The 24,293-nt window shown below is 43.3% G+C and overlaps 1 protein-coding gene across 1 annotated transcript in view; it reads right to left on the bottom strand.

Moving 5' to 3' along the window:
• Window positions 1-24,293, bottom strand: part of myo3a (myosin IIIA) — a 214,712-nt gene that overhangs the window by 113,667 nt on the left and 76,752 nt on the right. The window contains exons 4-7 of the mRNA XM_084326257.1: window positions 20,147-20,251; window positions 19,315-19,414; window positions 7,208-7,284; window positions 886-1,031 (exon numbers count right to left, since the gene is read on the bottom strand). Of these exons, the coding sequence (XP_084182383.1) occupies window positions 886-1,031; window positions 7,208-7,284; window positions 19,315-19,414; window positions 20,147-20,251 (428 nt within the window). The remainder of the gene's footprint in view (window positions 1-885; window positions 1,032-7,207; window positions 7,285-19,314; window positions 19,415-20,146; window positions 20,252-24,293) is intronic.

Below are 24,293 nucleotides of genomic sequence, written 5' to 3'. Positions count from 1 at the left end.
TTGATAACTGTGATGCGGCTCTCGCCTTCTGTAGTAGCGAAGCAATAGTATCTGCTGTGTGTGTGCAGTCACAGTGCACTGCTGACAGAAGTGGATGAGAGGAAATTATATGAATGCATCGGTTTTTGACCGATGCAAAGACGCTACAACAAGATGCATCGCGAGTTCAGCCTGAAATTTTGCCGATGCGGACATATTCCACCGGTGCACTCGCATCGTGAACGTGTATGCCGGCGCACCGATGCAAATCGATGAATCGTCACATCACTAGTGTCTACGTGTGCGCAATATTGGAAAGAAAGTAGTTAATTTAGTACAAACTACACGGACACGTAATTTTTGTTTGCTTTGGATCTTGTGGAGGTGCTTGGGAAAGGCTATAGAGCTATAATGCAGGTTAGAGTTATGATTTAGTGCTTTTTATTGGCTTGGTCTGTCTAGTAAATGACATGCACCTTTGAATAAGGTTTAGACCTCTTTGTGTTATGACTCATAGTGGACTGCCATGGGGCAATGAGCCAGTGTCCGTCAGCTTCACATTCTCATTAATAATACATTGATTTTACCACAATATTCACATTAATATTATAATTAGGAAGATTCCCTCTATGAGCGTACAAGACGAAAGTCTTTCTCTGGTCTGCATCCCCTTAATAATTGTATGTATTGAGCCGTACTGTATTGTACCCATTCTGCAATCTGTTAATAAAGTTTTCAATCAATCAATCAATCAATCAATCAATCAATCAATCATCTCTGACTATTTTGGCTACCTTGACCAGCTTGTGAAATTATAACGTGAAAAACAACAACAACTTTCAATTGACTGAATTGCCTGTAGACATTCAAATGACACGGCTTATAGTCTATTCGCTGGAGCCTCACCTGGGTATTTTGAAGAGAGCTCTCATTGGGTGGAGCTCAGAGAGGGGCGGGTCTCCATCACCCAGCTCTATGGCAGTGATGCCCAGGGACCAGACATCGCAACGAGCATCGTACGTGGAGTCCAGCTGCTGCTCACACGCTATTACCTGAGACATACATGTACATGCACGCACATAGACATACACAGACACACACAGACACACGCAGACACACACACCAAGAGAGAGTGACACATGCTTCTCTAGTGTAAACAAACATCTGGCATTGGGTAATATGTCACGACACAGATGTGAGGTCACACACACACACTCTGATCAACATCTGCTGTGGGCACGTGTACACACACACGGACACACACGCACGCACGCACGCACGCACGCACGCACACACACACACACACACACACACACACACACACACACACACACACACACACACACACACACACACACACACACACACACACACACACACACACACACACACACACACACACACACACACACACACACACACACACACACACACACACACACACACACACACACACACACACACTCTCAATACCAAATAGTTTTTTTTTGTATTTTATTTTTTTATTATTTTTTAAACAAACATATAAACAAACATGACAACACACAATAAGATATACAAGCATTAATTGTCAGGGCACATCCAATGAGATCACCTTTTGGTTAGTTGTTTTATATAAGATATACCCATAATACCTGTTATCTAAAAAAAAAAAACCTACACACATATGCTCAGCTCGAACCCCCCCCTCCCGGACCCCACCTTGAGAAGTACCTCCACTATCCCTCGCACCTAACCAGACACTACCATTATAAGCTAGCTTTTATTCTCTCCACCACTTCTAACCACATTGACATTTTGGATTCATTGAGACCCAGAATTCTTGCTGTAGATATTTCATGGTAAATTACATCGAGATATGTAAGAAACCAAACTTTACGGCAAATTTTTTCCGGTTGAAACCAGCGTGATGCGATCAGCTTTTTGGCTACTGTGATACCCGATAAAACCAATCTCTTTAGCTGTGGATTCACTGCAAATTCAAAAACATCATTCAACAGCAATACCGAGGGGTGTACAGGTACATTCCAAGATACGAGTTTTGATATTTGTTGGGTCACATCTTTCCAGAATGCCTTAACTGGTGAGCAGTCCCAATACATGTGCATAAATGTCCCTTCGTCCCCATTTGTACATTGGGTGCATTTGGAATCTTGTTTGAGCCCCATTCGGCACAGTCTTATAGGAGTCAAGTATGTCCTATGAATATAGTTAAGATTGATTTGTTGATGATCCGGGTTCCTTGATGTAAGTCGGACATTTGCCCAGGCTCCTTGCCAATCAAAGTCATTTTCCAGGTCTGGTATATCCCTCCTCCAGACAGAGTCAAGTTGGAGGGTTTCATACGAGGACGTTAGTAATTGATGATAAAATTCTGAAACAAAACCTCTCGATGTCTCTCTTGAGTAGAAGAATTTGTGGTATCTGTGATGTTCAATTGGTCTGTCTAATGGAACACCGTGAGACTTCAAACATAGCTCTAACTGTTTGTGAAAAAGCCATGTGGACTTGGTGAGATTAAATTTTTTGCGTATTTCTTTATCACTACAAAAACCCTGTTTGTTAAAAACATCCCCTAATGAGTGTATGCCTTGCTCTTCCCATATAGGGAATATTATAGGTCGTTTTCCAATTAAGAGAGCATTGTTATTGAATAAGGGAGTATGATTGTGCCATTCTTGTGGGTTAGGATTTTTTTTTTGTGATTCACGCCATATCCGGATCGCATGAGTAATTATGGGGCCAAATTTTCGTTCACAGTGCTTGATTGGTAGTTTAGTGTATGCTATGTCCTTCAGTCTATGTGGGGCTACTATGTTTTCTTCTATTTTTCTCCAAGATGCTAATGCTAGGGAGTCAAACCATGTTGTCAATGGACTTAATGAGTACGCCTTAAAATATAGGAAAAAATCTGGAAATGCCATGCCACCATCTGCTTTATTTCTCTGTGCGGTGGATCTTTTTATACGTGGTGGTTTGTTATTCCAAATAAATTTGTATGTGGAGGAGTGTAATCTTTTCCAGTAACCCTCTGGAGGGGGTAACGGTAGCATTGAACAGAAGAAGTTGATTTTAGGTAGTACATCCATCTTAACTATTGATATCCGTGCTTGTACTGTGTTCTTAAGTTTTGCCCATCTATCAAGGTCGTCTTTGATTTTGTTTTGGATTTTTGTGTAGTTGTACTTCACCGTTTGTCTTATGGTAGGGAATATTTCCACTCCCAAGCATCTGAAATGTTTTACCATCGGTATCTGTCCTGGGAGGGTTGTATCTTTTTTTGCAGGGGTGTTAAGTGGAAGGAAAGCCGACTTCGGCCAATTTGTTTATAATGGTGACATAAATGAAACAGCCATTCCCAATTCTCAGTGGGTGCAGCTGCATGCAGATTATGTCAAAACAAGTCATAACCCTTTCATTATATTATCAAAACAGATCCCAGACACACATTGTATTGTACATGTCTACATACTGTACCACGGGGTATGGAATATAGCTACATATACATACACTGTATATATAATACATATAGATCTGTCTAATGACTGACTGCACATGGATTTTTTTTTTACTTTGAGCTAATAATGCTACTACTCAAAAAATGTACCATTATACAAAGAATAATGGTTCGTAAGTACCTTTGTAAATATCTTGGTATTTGTATATGTCGTACTAACAAATTTACAAAAATCCTCCTCCGGATTCCTGAATGCGTGAAACGATCTTCGTAAGTGGGCAAAATGTTTGCAGCTGTGCTCCGCTGAATGAAGTACGTCACTCATTCTTAAACTGGAAGCGTGTTTCTGTATACCTGAATTTGCATACAGACACGCCCCGCCAGCTCCTTATAAGGCCAGGGCCGTGTGCAAAACGGAAGTGAGAGGGTCTGCATTGCATCTCTACTGTGCTGACCCTTGTATTCAACAAGTAGCGCAGAAGCGCACCAGTGATTAAACTGGTTAAAGGCTTCATTTCGGATAAATTACGGTGATTGTGTCACTTCGATTCGGAGACAGATGCACTCAGCACACACACACACACACACACACACACACACACACACACACACACACACACACACACACACACACACACACACACACACACACACACACACACACACACACACACACACACACACACACACACACACACACACACACACACACACACAGTTCTACAGTATGACTTCCATATACTTTCTAATAAAACAAGTCATTAAAATAATATAAGCCTACTGTAACGATTCATTACATTACATTCATAAAGTGTGTGTGTGTGTGCGCGCTGAGTGCATCTGCTTTATGCATCATCACCAAGCTGTTTCTCGGACATGGTTTGTAAAACGTAATTGTTAATTATACAAAAGTGTCGTATTTATTATCATTATAATTATTTAATTCCACGGATGTCTGTCTATCGAAGTGACGGCAATCCCCAAGGACTTTGAAAACATGGTCGCACACCGGTCTGTCCAACTTATGAGTTACGACTGCCTTTTCGAGTTTGTAAATCCTACATAAATCCTACAACGAATTTACAATACGAAGCCATTCGAGAATGCCGAATAAGTACGTCAATCGAGTTACGAAGGAATTCCTTGTAATTCCTTGTTAATTTCACGTAGAGTATGTCCATTCGAGAATGAGGACCAATGTTGTTTATGTCGTATTGTCTAGCCCTGGAAAAAGGCGCAAGCAAGAACTAACAGAAATGGTGTAAATTTTGCAAAGATAATAATGTATCATTGAACTCACCCGTTAATTTAAAGTGTCTGTGAGGCTGTCTATCTTCTCCAGTGTGAAAACACAGCAGAGAGGGGCTGTATTTACATGTCGAGATATTTTCCAGAATGATGTTTACAAAAACAAAAATCTAAATTACGTTTATGGTGCAAATAACTAATTCTCAATAATTCCCACTCAAGATTTCCTGAAGCTGAGAGACCTTCCAACCCAGAGCAGCAAAGTCTGGAAGGTGGAGTTCCTTCTTGGGATGTCATGAATGTTTATCCTATACTCAAATCAGATTGAAATCAGTCGGACGTGACAGAGTGCAGTATTCTAATACATCAATCTTGTGCAGCAGGCAAACTTTATGTAAAATTATCCTTTTTCCACCTGATGCCATGAGTTTGATTTGCAAGGCCGTTCTGGGCAAGTCAGGTAAGAACTGGAGACAACTCATTTTCAAACTATAAATCAATAACTTCAAGGTATAAGCCATAACAATTTAGAATTCCAATATGTTCTTTCCGTGGCCCAGGAAAGTTCAATCAATATTTGTGAACATGAGCTACTCTCTCATATAATCCAGAAACCAGAGAGGTAAGTATCAAACCTGTGATGTCATCAGCAGTGATGCCAGTAACGCGTTACTAAGTAACGCGTTATTGTAATCTGATTACTTTTCCCCGAAAATAGTAATCTAACGCGTTAATCTTTAAAAGCCAGTAATCTGATTGCAGTTACTTGTCCAAGTGGCTGTGCATTACTATTTCGTTACTATCTCATCATAAATTCATAATGCAGGCGGAATGCAGTATTTTATTTCGTTTTCGACAGTCAAAAATACATTTTGAGCTGTTTTTCTTTTGGGAGTGACGTGGTGTGGCAGTGAAAGGGTTAAATACAAGAATGTGTCCCGCGGCGTGACTGGTCCCTCTGTCTGTGAGTGACTCTGCTTTGGTTCAATCACATTCCCCATCCACAGTCTGCGAATCAGAGGCAGAGTAGGGCGGGTCTTCACAGCACGTCATGTGACATATGCGCCAATCGTGTGACAGCAGGGCTCCGTCGTCGGAGAATTCCACCCCAAAACGCTTGGCAAAATTAAAAGTGAAACCGCAAGATGACTTTTGCGGTTTCTGTTCAGAATTCCACCCCAAAACGCTCGTCTAAACGTAGCCTCAATCACTACTTCACGGCGGAGGAAACAAAATACTGTCTACCGCTAAAAACAGCACATCCAATTGCATTGAAAGCATCTGGAATCACAACACTAGCCGACGCTTCGACTAGGTACAGGAGGGTTGATGGTGGCAGAGCAAAAGCTCTTATTTGCCAGATTTACAGTTAATTTACATGTTAAAGAGAGACTGATTGTATGTTTATAGAGAGACATTTATAAAAACAATTTAATAGTTACAGTTGATATAATTGAATAGTTCAGCCTGCATTTGTTAGATGTGATACACTGGTTTTGTAAAACCACTGGCTGGCTGCTCTAATGCTGTGAGCATCATAGACTGTTGCTTTACCATACTTGATGGTACAGAAGCTGAAGCACTAGTTTAACAATTTACGTTATGTGCAGAGAAACAAGTTAAAAACAATTTATGCACTTTCAATAAAGCGTTTAAAAAAAAACTGTTGGGGGAACGACGACGACTTCGTAACCTAGTTACTTTCAAAGTAACTAAGTTACTCTGATAATCAAGTAATCAGTAAAGTAACTTAGATTACTTTTTAAAGGAGTAATCAGTAATCAGTAATCAGATTACTTTTACAAGTAATCTGTGGCATCACTGGTCATCAGGTATAAAGTCTGGAGCTGCTCCATTGACAATGAATGGGGACCCACAGTTTGTTTCTTATTTATACCTAAATAAGCTTTATTCTATGGTAGTGTTTTAGTTCATACACAGTACAATCCCCTGGGTGCTCTAAGTGTCATCTCTACCAGTGGTTCTCAACCTGAGGTCCTAGGGCGCCTAGGGGTCCTTGAGGGGGTTCCAGGGGATCCCCATAAAAATGTGGAATAGCTTAATGTCACCATTATTTCATAGCCTATAAGTACTGTAAACCCAATGAGAGAATGTATAAGACTGCTCTGATGACTAAAGTGCATCAATCTGGGGGTCCTTGAAGGGCAGAGAACCACTGACCTATACCATCTTTCCCAATGCATTGAGCAGCTTCAGACTTTATACCTAAGGACATCACAAATATGAGTTTTAGCACATTTGGGAGAGAGTTGTTCATGTTCACTAATACTGTATGTCCTATAGTCTTAGACCATTAGGAATAACATTTATGAATTCTGCAATCGAGTCTAGTTCCCCTTTAACTCACTATAGATAAGAATTATACAGCAAAGACACACATAATAACATATAATAGTGTACTGATATTCATGATTTACAACCTAGTGTAAGCAGAAAAGCAAAAGGTGTCTGTAATGAGTGAGATGTAGAGTCATGTCTCTGTATATGTGGTGGGTTCCATACCTCTGGAGCCATCCAGAATGGAGTTCCCACTGACGTGTTCCTCCTCAGCCGAGTGTTAGTCAGCTGGGCCGACACACCTGCAGGGACACACAGGAGAGAAACACACTTCAGTCAGCTGGGCCGACACACCTGCAGGGACACACAGGAGAGAAACACACTTCAGTCAGCTGGGCCGACACACCTGCAGAGACACACAGGAGAGAAACACACTTCAGTCAGCTGGGCCGACACACCTGCAGGGACACACAGGAGAGAAACACACTTCAGTCAGCTGGGCCGACACACCTGCAGGGACACACGGGAGAGAAACACACGTCATTCCTGTCTATATCTTACTTCATTTTAGCATCTCGGACTGCTCCGAGCCAGAAACCAGAGAAGTGAGAATTACAGTTACGATGTCATCATGTGTAAAGCCTGGAGCTGCTGATGATGAATTGGAGACTTTGTGGACCCATATAATCTATATTGGAGTTTTTATACTTAAATTAGCTTTATTCTATGGTAGTGTTTTCACTTCTGAAATTGAAAATGTATCCGTATACTCAGAACATCCCCCTGGGTGTTCAGTATCACCTTTACCATCTTACCCAATTACATGTTCTATGAAGCAGCTCCAGACATTATACATGATGACATGTATATATGTATGACAGTCTTTGGATTAGAGAGAGAGTTGTTTGTTCTCACTAATATTGTTGGACTGTCTTAGACCATAAGAATAGCATGTAGGGATTCTTAAATTGGGTGTAGTTCCCATTATAGGATAAGGCCAGTGTAATCTTTTTCTATGAAATGACCAAAACCAATGCATGCATTTCTTCTACTTATAAGTATGGTCCATTCAGCCAACACCAGCTTATACCTCTGGGGGGTTATGTGACCCAGAAGTCACATGACCGTTAAAACAAGTCACAGAGACATACTTTTTGTTTTGGTCTGTATAATTCCTCACTGTATTGAACATGAGCATCGTAGTTGTCCCCAGAATTACTGTAAGAAGTGACAGCGATCGCCTTGGAAGTAGTTCTGGTTCAGGCAGACTCGAGTTAGTTGTTAGTGTCTTTAGTCAACACATTTTCTTATTAGTCTACACATAGTCTATTACTTGTATTTTATGTTTAAGCATTACATCACGCGCAGGAGTGTGTTATACTCATTAGATCATGCCTAGGGGTGGTTGTTAGGCCCGACGCGGAGCTCCACAAACCATGTTAAACCCAGATTCGGCTCAAACAAGGGACTAAACACGTTTCGCAATTATGCCACATCAATGTGGAACGCCCTACCCACAGCTGTAAAGGAATGTGAATCACTACCCACTTTCAAAACCAAAAGAGAGCACCTACGGGAGACTGCAATTCGAAACTGGCCCCTGTAAATGTCCTAACCTAACCCCCTCCAATGTACAGTAAATGTCCTAACCCAATAATACACGAGACCCTCTTCTTGGGACCAAGTAAGGTTTCGTCGATAATCCAATGTACAGTTACCCCCCCACCCCGCCTACCCAACCCCCCCCCCCCCCCCCCCACCCAACCACCTCCGTGTACAGTTTCCCCACCCCACCCCACCTACCCAACCTCCTCCAATGTACAGTTTCTTCGTCAAATGTATATACTCTCTTTTTTAGACTCTTTTTGTATCACAAACAGTACTGTATTTGTAAATCTGTTATGTCATAAATGTATAGATGTAGCAGTACTGTCTATCTGTATGTCATGTATGTCATATACTGTTATGATGAATTGAAAATGGGGGACCCTGATGTAAACAAGACGAAAGTCTTTCTCTGGTCTGCATCCCCTTAACAATTGTGTGTATTGAGCTGTACTGTATTGTACCCATTCTGCAATCTGTTAAAAAAATTTAAAATGTATCCGCGATTTTTCTTTTGTTTCACAATGGGTCATGACAAATTAATTACATAATCCAACATATGTGTAACGAACTAACATATTCCAGTTGACTGTATCTTTTTTGGAGGATTCGTTCAAAAGCTATTCATACTTCCATTTGTCTATCTATGGCGGATTAATTCAGACAGAAAAAAAAAGTAATTCGGTTGTGGGAGGGAGTGTGTTATACGAAATAACAACGTCTAACTTGACTGTTTCAGCCAATCAGAATCAAGAAATTTGCATGCCATTGTATAATGTGTTTTTGATTCATGCTGAATGAATTATGTCCTGGAAAAAAGCACATAGTATCACAATGATGTTCACAATATGTTCTGGTATTGGTGAAAAGAGGTTCCAATAATGGAGTCATTGAGTAGTCAATAAAATCATATTGCTATTAGTCAACAAAGCCCTCACTACATGAAAGGGCTCATTTCAAAAAGCAACATCCACTTTGGGGGGGCCTCTTTTTATTTTTTCATTGTTCAATAATTTACAAAGTAGGCTACAGATGATTTTGTCATCAAAAACACAAGTATTCTATAAGCAGATGTATCAAAGGAACAGACCAACATTATGGGGAATGAGTTTACTGTCTTCTCCTGAGTCAGACAAGAAGATAGATACCAATTTCCTCTTGTTCAGTATAAATCTATCTGGCTGCTAGCTAGCCTAGCTTAGCACAAATGAATGGAAGCGGATACGGATCAGCTAGCACAAAACTCTGGGAGATGTGTTTTTGGCCAGCAGCTAGGCTAGGTGATCCGTATCCACTTCCATTCATGTGCTAAGGTATCTATCCAAATCTATCTTCTTGTCTGACTCTGGAGAAGATGGTAAGAGCCTTTCCCATAATGTTGGCATGTTCCTTTAAAGTAGCATATAGCCTCAATATTATTAATTCAATAGGGTTTTACTTTCAGGACATTTTGTAAACATGTCACCTTTTCCAAATGGTGGATTTCTCATGTTGGAGAGGATATACTGTATACACTCAGTGGGGATCATCTAGGATATACCGTATAAACATGTTGTTGAATTACTTTATCATTTTCCATGGCATCTCTCAAAACAAGGAGCCTAACATTCATATGGTAAGAATGACAATCTGTCAAAGAGAATATATTTGTGAGTTCAGTGAATCTCAGTGGAACCCAGCAATAGAGCTGTCACTACAATGACATTGTGCAAAAACAAATATATGCACGCACACACACACACACACACACACACAGTGTGAGAAGAGCATTTATGCAGGTGAACACCAGGAAGGCTGCTGGCCCAGATGGCATAACAGGACGTATACTCAAGACCTGTGCCAACCAGCTGGCCCCTGTGTTCACCGTCATATTTAATCAATCACTGGCGGAGTCAGTGGTCCCTGCCTGCTTCAAGAGGTCTACCATCATCCCTGTGCCGAAGAAACCCTCCCCAGCATGTCCAAATGACTACAGACCGGTGGCACTCACCTCTGTGGTCATGAAATGTTTCGAGAGGCTGGTCAAGGACCACATTTGTGCCTCCCTCCCCAGTGATATGGACCCTATGCAATTTGCATACAGGACAAACAGGTCCACCGACGACGCGGTCTCCCAGGTACTGCACAGCACCCTCTCGCACCTTGACCGTCAGAAGGGGGGCTATGTGAGACTGTTGTTCATTGACTACAGCTCAGCGTTCAACACCATAGTCCCCACCAGACTGGTGGACAAGCTGATCGAGCTAGGTCTGAGCTCCGCCCTGAGCGCCTGGGTACTGGACTTTCTGAGCGAAAGACCCCAGGCGGTCAGGGTGGGGGGTCAGACCTCCAACACCATCACCCTGAGCATCGGGTCCCCCCAGGGCTGTGTTCTGAGCCCCCTGCTGTACTCACTCTACACACACGACTGTGTGGCCAAGTTCAGCTCCAACTCCATAGTGAAGTTCGCAGATGACACAGTGGTGGTGGGGCTGATCTCGGACAACGACGAGAAGGCCTACCGGGAGGAGGTGGAGGTACTGGAACGCTGGTGCCAGGACAACAGCCTGCTCCTGAACATTGGCAAAACCAAGGAACTGATCGTGGATTATAGGAGAGGACAGCAGGGGACACACACACCACTGATGATAAACGGGGCTACCGTGGACAGGGTGAGCAGCTTCAAGTACCTGGGGGTCCACATCTCAGAGGACCTGACATGGTCAACACACATAGGCACAGTAGTAAAGAAGGCGAAACAGCGTCTCTACCACCTGAGACAGTTAAGGAAGTTCAGAGTATCGGGGAAGATACTCCAGTCCTTCTACTCAGGAGCTGTAGAGAGCATCCTGACCGGAAACATCACTGCCTGGTATGGAAACAGCACGGCACAGGACAAGAAGGCCCTACAGAAAGTGGTGCGCTCAGCCGAGCGTACCACGGGTATTGCACTACCCCCCCTGCAGGTTCTATACAACAAGAGGTGCAAATCCAGAGCCTGCAGGATAATGAAAGACCCTCACCACCCCAATAACAGCCTGTTTCAGCTGCTGAGGTCAGGCAGACGCCTGCAAATCCCAGCTACTAGGACAGAGCGGCTTAGGCTCAGCTTCTTCCCCCAGGCCATCAGAGCCATGAACAATGTACATTGAGTGCTCAGAACATTGAACTGTCCACACACAAGCACACATGAACACACACACGACACGCACACTGTGCACGCTCACACACGAGCAGCCACTTAACACTTTAACATGAGCGGGCACACACTCATGTCGCACACACGCACACTTATGGCCAAAGGAAAGGACACTTTAAATTAGAATAACAGGAACAGGGTATTGCACTACCAAAGCTAACTAGCATGTCACACATGCGCTGTAAATAACTATGTACAGATACCGAGATGTCACTCCATGTTACCTGCTATCTGTTACTGCACAATGTTGTTTCTTCTTTTGATTCTATTATATGTACCACTGTATTGCACATCGTTGCGGGCAAGACCACCCGCATTTCATTGTATACCTGTATGCCGTGACAATTAAAACTCTTGACTTGACTTGACTTGACACACACACACACACACACACACACACACACACACACACACACACACACACACACACACACACACACACACACACACACACACACACACACACACACTCTCTGATGGCTTTGTTTTTTTTCAGCAAATGATGGATTGCTTTGAATTTCAAATAGTTATGTAACCCCTGGGCGATTTAACAGGGCATTTCAAGAACAGCATTTGAATAGAGAGCCAATTGTAAACACGCCTTGGCAGTAGTTGACTACATTTTACCTTTCATTTGGGTTACATATTCACTATCTAACTTTTCTGTCAGGTTCAATAACAACACTAAATTATTTCAACGGCAAAGCCTATAACAAGAGGGAGAGAGAAAGAGAGAGATAGAGAGGGGGTATCCTATATAGAGGTGTCTCTCTCCAAAGAGGTGAAGAAAGAGAGCGTGCGAGAGAGAGTGAGAACGATGGAAATCAAGAGAAAGTAAGTGAGTGAGAGAGAAAGAGAGACAAAGAGAGAGAGGGGTAGATAGAATAACAAGAGAGAGAGAAAGAGAGAGAGGGAGGGAGAGAGAGAGAAATAGAGAGATAGCGAGAAAGAGAGAGAGCAAGAGAGAGAGGAAGAGAGAGAGAAAGAGAGAGACAGAGAGAGCGGGGTAGATATAATAACAAGAGAGAGAGAAAGAGAGAGGGAGGGAGAGAGAGAGAAAGAGAGATAGTGAGAAAGAGAGAGAGAGAGAGAGAGAGAGAGAGAGAGAGAGAGAGAGAGAGAGAGAGAGAGATAGAGAGAGAGAGAGAGAGAGAGAGAGAGAGAGAGAGAATGTAGAATAAACATCTGACAAGGAACATGCTGAGTCGTGACTCCAGTTCAATCCAAAGAGATCAGTGTTCATGCCATGTACTGTATCCCTTGACCAGCCGCCCATGTGCACCGTCAGCCAGCCAGCACACAGTCACACAGCACAGTTACACAGTCATACATTCATACAGTTATACAGTCATACATTCATACAGCACAGTTACACAGTCATACATTCATACAGTCATACAGTCACACAGCACAGTTACACAGTGACACAGTCATACAGGGGTCCTACTAATCACCACAAAGTACCCCAAAGTATACCCCAAAATACCCCAAAATACCCCAAAGTATACCCCAAAAGTATACCCCAAAATACCCCAAATAAATGTCTTTAAAAAATATGTGGTTTGGGAATGGGAAATGGACTGCACATATATAGCGCTTTCCTACCTGCACAAAGAGCTTTATAATTGCCTCTCCTTCACCAATTCACACATGCACTCACAGAGCAATGGCAGCCAGATGCCATTACAAGGTGCTAGCCTGCTCATTGGGAGCAATTTGGGGTTCAGTGTCTTGCCAATGCCCAAGGACACTTCGGCATGTAAACAGAAGGAGCTGGGATTCAAACCACTGACCAAACCATTGACCATATGATCCTTAGTTGACCTGCTCTACCTCTGAGCCAGTATTTTGTGGTACATTGAAGTATACTTTGGGGAACTTTGAGGTTATTTGGGGTATTTCGTGATACTTTGTGGTATTTTAGGGTATACTTTGGGGTACTTTGGGGTATTCTGTGGTACTGTGGGGTATTTTGGGGTACTTTGGGGTATTTTGGGGTACTTTGGGGTATGGGGTATTTTGGGGTATACTTTGGGGTATTTTGGGGTATACTTTGGGGTATTTTGTGGTACTTTGGGTTATTTTGTGGTACTTTGGGGTATTTTGTGGTACTTTGTGGTGATTAGTAGGACCCCTGTCACACAGCACACAGTCACACAGCACAGTCACACAGAAGTCACACAGTCACACAGCTGTCACACAGTCACACAGCCACACAGCAGTCACACAGTCACACAGTCCAGTCACACAGTCACACAGTCCAGTCGCCACCCAGCTTCACCAACATCTGTCCAACCATGAGCTCTACGAACCTATTCAGTCAGCCTACCGAGCACATCACAGCACAGAGACCACCTTCATCAAGATCACAAATTACCTCCTCCTTGCTGCAGACTCCGGACACATCAGCCTCCTCATCCTTCTTGACCTCCCGCTGCGTTTGATACAATATCTCACTCAGTCCTCCTCAAATGCCTCTCCGACAACCTTGGCATCACCGGTACAGCTCTGTCTTGGTTTCACTCATATCTCGCAAATAGATCTCAGTTTGTCAGCGTCTCATCCTCCCCCCCCCCGGCCCCAGTCAACCACGGTGTCCCCCAAGGCTCTGTGCTGGGTCCCCTACTTTTCACCATTTACATGCTCCCCCTCGGTCAGATCATGGACTATAGACTCAACTTTCACTGCTATGCTGATGATACTCAGCTCTATCTCAGCACCTCACCATCTTCCCAGCTCCCCCCACAGTCTTTAGTCAACTGCCTCCACGCCATAAAAACCTGGATGTCAACCAAACTACTCAAACTCAACACAAAAAGACCGAGCTCATGGTTGTGGCCCCCAAAGCACTGCTCCGGAAGGTTGGAGATCTCCTCCTCCACGTTGACGGCTGTTCCATCTCCCCGTCTCTCGAAGTCCGTAACCTGGGTGTCACCCTCGACTCCACACTTTCATTTCACTCCCACATCAAATCCGTTACCAAGTCTGCCTTCTACCACCTCAAAAACATTCTCAGATTCTGTGGCTGAGACCCTGAAAAAAAAAACTCAACGAGATTCTCAACGGTTCTGTGGCAAACATCAAAAGGGATTAGGATAATGTGCAGACAGACACACACACCGACACTACACACACCCACACACTACACACAGACACACACATACTACACACACAGACACACATATACTACACACACCCACCCACACACACTACACACACATACTACACACACAGACACACACATACTACACACATCCACCCACACACACTACACACACAGACACACACACACGTACTACACACATATACTACACACACAAACGCACACATACTATACACACATACACGCATTCCCCACACACATACAGACACACCCACACACATACTACACAGTACACAGACACACACATACTACACACACAGACACACACATAACAGACACACACATACTACAGACACACCCACACACACTACACACACATAATACACACACAGACACACACATAATACACACACAAACACGCATTCTACACACACATACTACACACACCCACCCACATACTATACACACACACACCCACAAACACATACAGACACACCCACACACATACTACACACACAGACACACGCATATTACACACACAGACACACACACATAATACACACAGACACACACATACTATACACACACCCACACATATACTACACACACACCCACACTACACACACAGATACACACCCACATATTACACACACAGACACACACATACTACACACACAGACAGACATATATACTACACACAGACACACACATACTACACACACATACACACATACCACACCCACAGACACACACACACACACACATAATACACGCACATACACACACATACTACACACATACTACACACACACCCACACTACAGACACACACATACTACACACACACACACACACACACACACACACACACACACACACACACACACACACACACACACACTACACACCCATACACATACTACACACACAATGCCACAAAACCACAGGACTAACACACAACCCACACTGCAAAATAATCCGATAAACCTCAACTGTTACACGCGTACACACGCACATGCAGTCCGACATGCGTAAACACATATATATATATATATATATAAACACACACACACACATATCTGCCTATAGTTGGTATGTGTGGGTGGCGGGTGGGGGTACATCTGTCTAAAGAGCCTCTCTTAACCCTTTCACTGCCACACGACAGAAGGTTAACCCTTTACTATCACACAACCGACGGTCGCCTTCTGTCGTGTGGCAGTGAAAGGGTTAACCGGCTGTCGTGTGGCAGTGAAAGGGTTAACCTTCTGTGTATCGTCACAGTGAAAGGGTTAACTGTGTTGGTAGTGCGGCGGTCAAAGGGTTAAAAGCTCCAGTGGTCCCCGTGTTTCCGCTGCATTGGCCAGGAGCGGGGGGCCCCGACGGGGGCCACACTTAATTACCACCGGAGAGATAATTAGAATATTCATGAGCGGTCTGAAAAGGATGGCCTCCGTCATTCTTTCCCTGCTCTTTTTATTTTATTTCGGGTTCCTCTCGTAAATTTTTTCTTCACACCCCCCCCCCCCCCCCCCCCTTCCGATGATGAGTCACAGTGGGGGCTTTATCTCTTCAGCTGCTTAGCGTAGCGTGCGCCCCCCCCCCCCTCCCTCTCCCCTCCACATGAAAAAACCCATCAGCCTGAGTCGCATGACGCAGTGCTCGCGCACGTGTCCCCGAGATCCTCCCCCCTCCTTCGTCACGACGCCCCCCCCGCTCTTCTTTGTCCCCTAAATCTCCACTGCAGTAAACGTGACAGTATTTATTTGACTTTACGGTATTTATTTGTACTCCTCACTCCCTCTCCGCATTTCTCTTTTATCTCTACATGGACGGCGATCGATTCTCAAAGCAACTGTCAGCCGTCTGCTGCCTGACGACAACCGGAGTCAGACCTGCTGCTCCCTCAGAGTTCTCTCCTCCCGCTGCTCTGACAGTAATAATCTTAATGCTATCAGCTGAATTCATTCTTTTTTTCACACACACACACACACACACACACACACACACACACACACACACACACACACACACACACACACACACACACACACACACACACACACACACACACACACACACACACACACACACACACACACACACACACACACACACACACACACACAGTTCCACAGATACCCTCCATATCTCGGCCACACATTTCAATTTTTAGCCACGGGAACAGCGGATAACCTGATAAAAATCCCTGTTTTTAAATATACGTATGAAAAGAAGCTCTATATCTGCACAAAGGTGAGTGGATGCTAGTTGTGATGCTGGGGTCCCTATCGCGTTACAAACACACACATGATAGGATTATTATCTTCTGTGAGTCCCGCAAGCCAATTCCTACTATATTCTGCAGCGATAACGGATGTTTCTATTACGCCTGCGACAGCATAGATGTCGTGATGTGGAATTAAAATGATTTAAAGTAGCCACCACTGTGTCCAATGTTTGTGGAAACTCTATTGGCCACGACGACGCCATCTAGCTGTGTGTGGGTTGAGTCCTTGTTCTCCACGTGGCGTGTGGCCAGCGTATTAGCATTCCAGTGGGTAGGTACTCAGTTGTTATATAATGTGTTGCATGATGGATTATGCAACTTTCTGTGGCTCATGCACACTAATATGCTTAAAATCGCTTAAGTGCTTTAACTGCTAAACTGCTTGAACATAACAATACTAGCAACTTGAAATGCATGTCTTGTTATCTATCTAGTATTTTTTTTTTCAACCCTCATGATGTTTGTCATCCATTCCAGATATGAATAACATGATATTGATTCACCAGTGTCCGATATTCACATAGGATGGACTATGTTAGTCTCTGCACTATGCTAGTTTTAGCAGACGTATTCTCGTGCTTCATTAATAAAAACATTAATCTGACTCACAGGATATAGACTGTGGCTATAAGCATGACATTGACCGACTATCTGCAACACTATTTTGCAAGCATCCTGGGCTGAGCACTGCCCGGAATGATTGTGATTGGTTTAAAGTAGGGATGCTCGATATTGGCTTTTTTACCGATACCGATATACCGATATTGTCCAACTCTTAATTTCCGATACTGATATCAACCGATACCGATATATGCAGGGTTTCCCCCCCCCCAAAAAACTGAATAATTTCAGGTAATTAACATTACATATCTCTTGTTGTGTAATTAACACAATATTATGCATACTTTGACAATAAATAAAATAATAATGTGTTCTTACTTGCTTGCCTGGGTAAATAAAGGTTAAATAAATGTAAAAAAAAATAAAATAAAAAAAAAAAAATTGAAAACCGATACCGATATTTTCCGATATCAAATTTTTATGCCAATATCGGCCGATAATATCGGATATCCCTAGTTTAAAGAAATACAAACAAGCCAGAGTATTTTCCCCTATACTGAAATGATAATATGTTCATGACAGACCTCTCTCCAGCGCTGGCATAGTGTAACATAGTGTGGGGAGAGGTCTGGCTACGCAAACAAAATAAATCATTAACATCCTGACTTGGCCTTTTAAGAAAGGTGTTGCTTTCCTGTTTTATTTTGATGGAGCTATATCTTAAAAGGAACACGCTAACATTATGGGAAATGCACTTGTACCGTCTTCTCCAGAGTCAGACAAGAAGATAGATATACCAACTTCCTCTCTGTGCCTTCAGTAGAAAGCTATCCGGCTGCAAGCTATCTTAGCTCAGCACAAATTAATGGAAGCAGATACGGATCAACTAGCCTATAGCTTAAAACTCGAGGTGATCCGTATCCGCTTCCATTCACTTGCTACGCTATAGGCTAGCTTGCAGCCGGATAGCTTTCTACTGAACACACAGAGAGGAAATCGGTATCCATCTTCTCGTCTGACCCTGGAGAAGACGGTAAGCGCATTTCCCAGAATGTCGGCGTGTTTCCTTTAAAAGAAAAGAGGGTGAGGCTTCCGGTTCTGACTCACGCTGCTGCTAAGGGGCCATGCTGTGGTGCGCCGTGCGCGAGGGCCTCATTTGGTTAAGAAAACCCAAAAAGCAAACAATCAGCACAGAGTGGAAGACATGTTTGTGTCTAATGAAAATGGCACCGCCTGCCACCTCCCAGGGCTGTTCAAATGTATTCCAGCTACTCCGGGAAAATAAATGGAAAGCAATTTAGCCCGGCATGCGATTGAAGGTAATGTATTTGACCCACCTACGTAATCCACAGTGTCTGGTAGAGACTCTAGAGAGAGACATCACGATTTCCATAGATATAGACACGCACAAAACACACACACACACACACACACACACACACACACACACACACACACACACACACACACACACACACACACACACACACACACACACACACACACACACACACACACACACACACACACACACACACACACACACACACACACACACACACACACACACACACACACGCGCACACACACGCAGCATACCAAAGTCCACCAGTTTGATCCCTCCCTGTGTGGTCAGCAGGATGTTATTTCCTTTGACATCTCGGTGGATGGTCTTATTGATGTGCAGGTGGTTGAGCCCCTGGAACACAAGGGGTTAACAGTCATTCAATACAAGTATCTGCCTTTAAAAAAATGCGAGTCAAAACGTGAATGTTATTCACAGTATATCACCAGAAAGTACTGTTCTCACCACTGTCTTTAACCACAAATGTACACACAACACTCTAACCAACCATCTTTGGATAATTAAACTTAAAACGGAGTTATATGGTTCTTCATCTGAGGTATCAATGTGTGTGTGTGTGTGTGTGTGTGTGTGTGTGTGTGTGTGTGTGTGTGTGTGTGTGTGTGTGTGTGTGTGTGTGCGTGCGTGCGTGCGTGCGTGTGTGTGTGTGTGTGGGGGGGGGGGGTTCACTGCCGATCCGGAGGTTCCCGGTTCGATTCCCGCTCCTCCCGGGCAGCATGTCGAAGTGTCCTTGAGCAAGACACTTGACCCCTAATTGCTCCTGATGAGCTGGTTGGCACCTTGCATGGTCGCCTCCGCCGTCGGTGTGTGTGAGTGTGTGAGTGAATGGGTAAAATGTGAGGAACAAATTGTAAAGAGCTTTGGATAAAATCGCTATATAAATGCAGCCATTTACCATTTACCACTACTTCCACGACTTGTCAAATATAAACAAAAAATCACCCCGTTTAAATTAAACTTGTAGATGCTTTTCATTTACATGAGGAGGGTGTTCCAGACAGTGCCCCCCCCCCCCCCCCCCCACACACACACACACAGACTCATCCATTCAGCGACCAGCCTCACCATCAGAGCCTCGTGGATGATGTAGGCGATAATGGCTTCGTCCATTCTGTCCCCTCTCTTCAGCATGCCTTTAGCCAGATCTGTCACGGAGCCGCCATTACACAGCTGTACGAGAAAACACACAGAAGAGAGAAGACAATGACTTTCCCCCCCTGCAGAAACCTCAGCAAGAGTCAGCACATCTGACTAAATCTGAAACAACATGTCCAAATCTGTGGGCTGTATGTACGTCATTTAAAAAAAACATTTTTTAAAAGGCAGCGGTTACTTAAAACCCTTTTGATCAAAAGGATTTCACAGCAGGCAAAGCGATGGGGGAGTATTAATTTTTTTGTCAATCTCTCCAGAAGCTTATCTGTTTGACGCAGCTTAGTGGGAAGTGGGTGATTGTGCCTTAGGAGAAAATGCTGCTTTTCTACAGAGGGCTTTAATATGCGCCTTGATGACTAAGCGTTGTAAATATTAAAGATGTACAAAATCTTGGCTCTCAAATCAAGCACTTCCTCCAACGTTCTTGTGAGACAATGTCTGGCAAGGTTAGTGTGAGAGATTATATACCCATACTGTACAGCATGATTAACAGAATATGACCAACGTTTTAGCCTAGGTACACACTGTAGATACGTAACTAGGGGATGCTACTTGGATACCATTTTACGTCACAATGCAGTAAAATATTTGCCTGTGTTTATACCGGGGCAGGCGGCGATTCCTGTGGTATACAAGGTGTCGATATGGGCTGAGGCTCCACTCTCATAACATCCCTCTCAGAAGATTGCAGAAAATTGTTCTGTGTGTTGCCTTGGCAACAATAAAAAGCACTTGTGGGTTTTGCTTTATATTCAGTGTGTGTGAACAGAAACCTTCTTGCATCATAGAGGAAGAGAGACCTACAGAGTGATTCATCAAGCATGCAAATGCTCCTTTTGTCCATACACTTGCTCCCTGTGCTGCCTGCATTTAGCATGTCGACGAGTGTGTTTATTTGGAACAGCTTATACGAAACGGGAAAAAAACTAAAAGAACATGTTGTGTCTAATTATGCATAAAACACTTGCTTCTCCTCCAATCAAACCCGTTCCTTGCACTCACTCATACATTGAAAGCCTTATTAGGCGACAGACATTCAGTGGTGTGCGGTTATTGAGGAAAGGAATCGCTCCCCATGCAGCGACCCGACTGAAGAAGCTTCACATCTCGGAGAGAAAGGGTTACGGATAAACATGTTATATTCCACACATCCGCTATTTTGTCTCTGTACACACACACCGATGACACGGCAGGGGTACAAACATGTACACTTACACAATACGCAATGTTTGTGGGGTCTGCATCCAATTCCCCAGATGGTTGGCACCCATTCCGTCAGTCGAAAGGGCTTCATTACTATTTAGAGTGTGTTGCTGTGGTCCTTCTGTCCTCTTTACTGCAGTTAAACCACAGGACACCGCAGGTGGATTCTTCATCTTTACTGCAGTTAAACCACAGGACACCGCAGGTGGATTCTTCATCTTTACTGCCGTTAAACGAACCACAGGACGCCGCAGGTGGATTCTTCCACTCACAGCTCAACAACCAACACTACAATATATAACAATCACAGACTTTGTGATAAGCGGCGACCAATTTGGCTGCAGGAAAGCCTTCAATCCTTCGAGTTATACCGCAAACTGTTTCAGCTGTTACTGTCCGGTAAGCGGTACCGCAGCCTCAAGGCCCGGACCAGCAGTATCTTCCCCCAGGCAGTCAGACTCATGAACACATAACACTACCGGCCGGCTATTAGTAATACAGTGCTATTTTGTCACTGTCTCTGCTACTGATTTGCACACAATACTGTTTTGCATACACTTGACTACACCCATGCTACATTGTGACCTTTGTATTGTAAATTGTAAATTAGTCATTGTAAATTAGTGGTATTTTTTTTTATCATTGCTATGCTGATAATTTTTGTATTCCTTTTTCTTGCCTCTTTTGTTATTAATGACTCATTTATGATGATGCTGCTCACTCCTCTATGCTGTAACAGAATAGAAGCTGATTCTTAAGAACAGCTGTTTACAATTGAATGTCTCTAAGACTGTCTGTATGTTCTTCTCCAAGGGCCACAGAGAAGTTGCAGAGCAGGATATCTTCATCTCCGGTCAGAAATTACAGGTAGTATCAGAATATAAGTATTTAGGATTACACATAGAACCAAACCTTAGCTTCAAAAATCACATAAAAAAAAGTCTGCAATAAGGTAAAGTTCAGCCTATCAAACTTCAGGTACATAAGAAACTTCCTTTCAACAGAGGCAGCAAAGCTATATTTTCATTCAATGGTTCTTTCCCACATCACATACTGTAAAAAAATATAATCTACTCAGTTGGGAAAACCTGACCCTATATCAAAACGTCTGTCTAGTTTTTAAAATAAAGTGTGGATTGGCTCCTCCTCCTTTGTCCGGTTTCATCAACCTCAAGTCTGCCTCAACCAGGAACACTAGAGGTGCGGCAAGGAGAGACTGTACAATCCCTTTCAAAAAAAGTGTATTTGGCCAGGCCGTCTTCTCATACAGAGCATCCCACCAATGGAACTCAATTCCTCAAACAATTAGAGTGTCCACATCATACCATTCATTCAAGTGCAGGGTTAGGGAATGGCTCATTGAAAACCAGAACTGTCAACACTGAGGTGTCTGTATGTGTATATGTGTGTGTGGATATGGTGCGTCTGTCTATGTCTGGGTCTCTTAATATGTCATGATGTGCTCTGTCCTTGTGTCCATGACTGTATTGTGACCTGTATCCCTACTATGTCTATGTGCTTTTGTTGTGTTTTTATTCTAATGTATTTATCTTGATTTTATTCTGTTTTTATTGCTAACCCTTTTTTTACACAGGATTTTAGCCTGTACCTTCTGGCAGGGGGACTGCCAATGGAAATTAGTCTTTTGGCTAAAATTGGGTGCATTTACATTTATAAAATGTTTTATTAATGTACACTGTCCCCCTTGAACAAATAAAGTAAACCTAAACCTAACCTGATTCTGATATTCTGATAAGCTACGAGATGTGTTCTGTCTTCTGTTCCTCATTATTTAAACACACTAACGGAGAATGCTGAGGTTTGTATGAAACATATGTAATGGGAAATATTAAAGGACTAAACGATGAGCCGTTTACAAATCATTCTGAGTCATTATCAATAATAAGAAGAAAGTTTATTAACAATAAGAAGAAAGGTTATTTCACCGTGGCCACGTATGAACGGACAGTCTATAGTCAGAGACAATATGTTAACCCACTAGCGTCTGGCCATAGACTGACCGAGAGTGCTGTTTCAGACATATGTTAAATACACAGTTGTCAGTCATAACATAATATCAGATATGATGATGAAGGTAAACAAAAATGGTTCTCAGTCACTGGGAGCAACAACAACTTTGTTATGACTGGTGGGATGTCAGAGTGTTCTTAAAGAGACATACACACATTAACCAGTCAAGCTGGTCATACTGAGAGTCAAGCTGTATAACATGATATCTCAATAACATGATATCTCAACACAGATCTATAAGAACATGATAATATATTTCCACGACACATAATATATCTAATCTAGGGTGTGGCACAACATCGTTCGGGAGGCCAAAAACCGTGCAACATGGAAATAAATCGTCAGTGGCCTATGCTCCGCAGGGAGTGCAAAGGCTTAAGTCAAGTCAGTACTGATAAGTAAAATCAATGGGAAAATATATGGAAACAATCGGTAAACACTACACCTCGACACCAGAGGGAAGGAAGCGGCAGGCACTGACTCAGACAAAGCTTTGGCAGAAGTTTCCAACTTTCTCAGACCGTCTGTGCCTCTGTGTCCGTCTGTCTATCTGCCCATCAGAAACCCAGAGGGCCGTAGTAGGATGGATGACATGTATCTAAACTGCCACGTGGGGAGCTTAATCATGGCAGCGAGGCCCTTCCTCCCTGCCATCCGCCTCACAGACCAACTGCAGTTCAGTGGAGCGTGTCGTGAAGCCTCCGCAGACAGGGCCAGTCTAGGGTAACAAGCCAAAGGGCCTAACGTCAGTCCATAGCGCTGCTGGGATCACCTGTCATCATTGAATTACACCGGCCAGGGCAGACAAATCCATATTAATGAG

The sequence above is a fragment of the Notolepis coatsorum genome (genome assembly GCF_963971535.1).
Source record: "Notolepis coatsorum genome assembly, chromosome: 12".
NCBI classification, from domain to species: Eukaryota; Metazoa; Chordata; class Actinopteri; order Aulopiformes; family Paralepididae; genus Notolepis; species Notolepis coatsorum.
The sequence above is the reverse complement of the archived record's forward strand: the minus strand, read 5'-3'. Positions and strand labels throughout refer to the sequence as shown.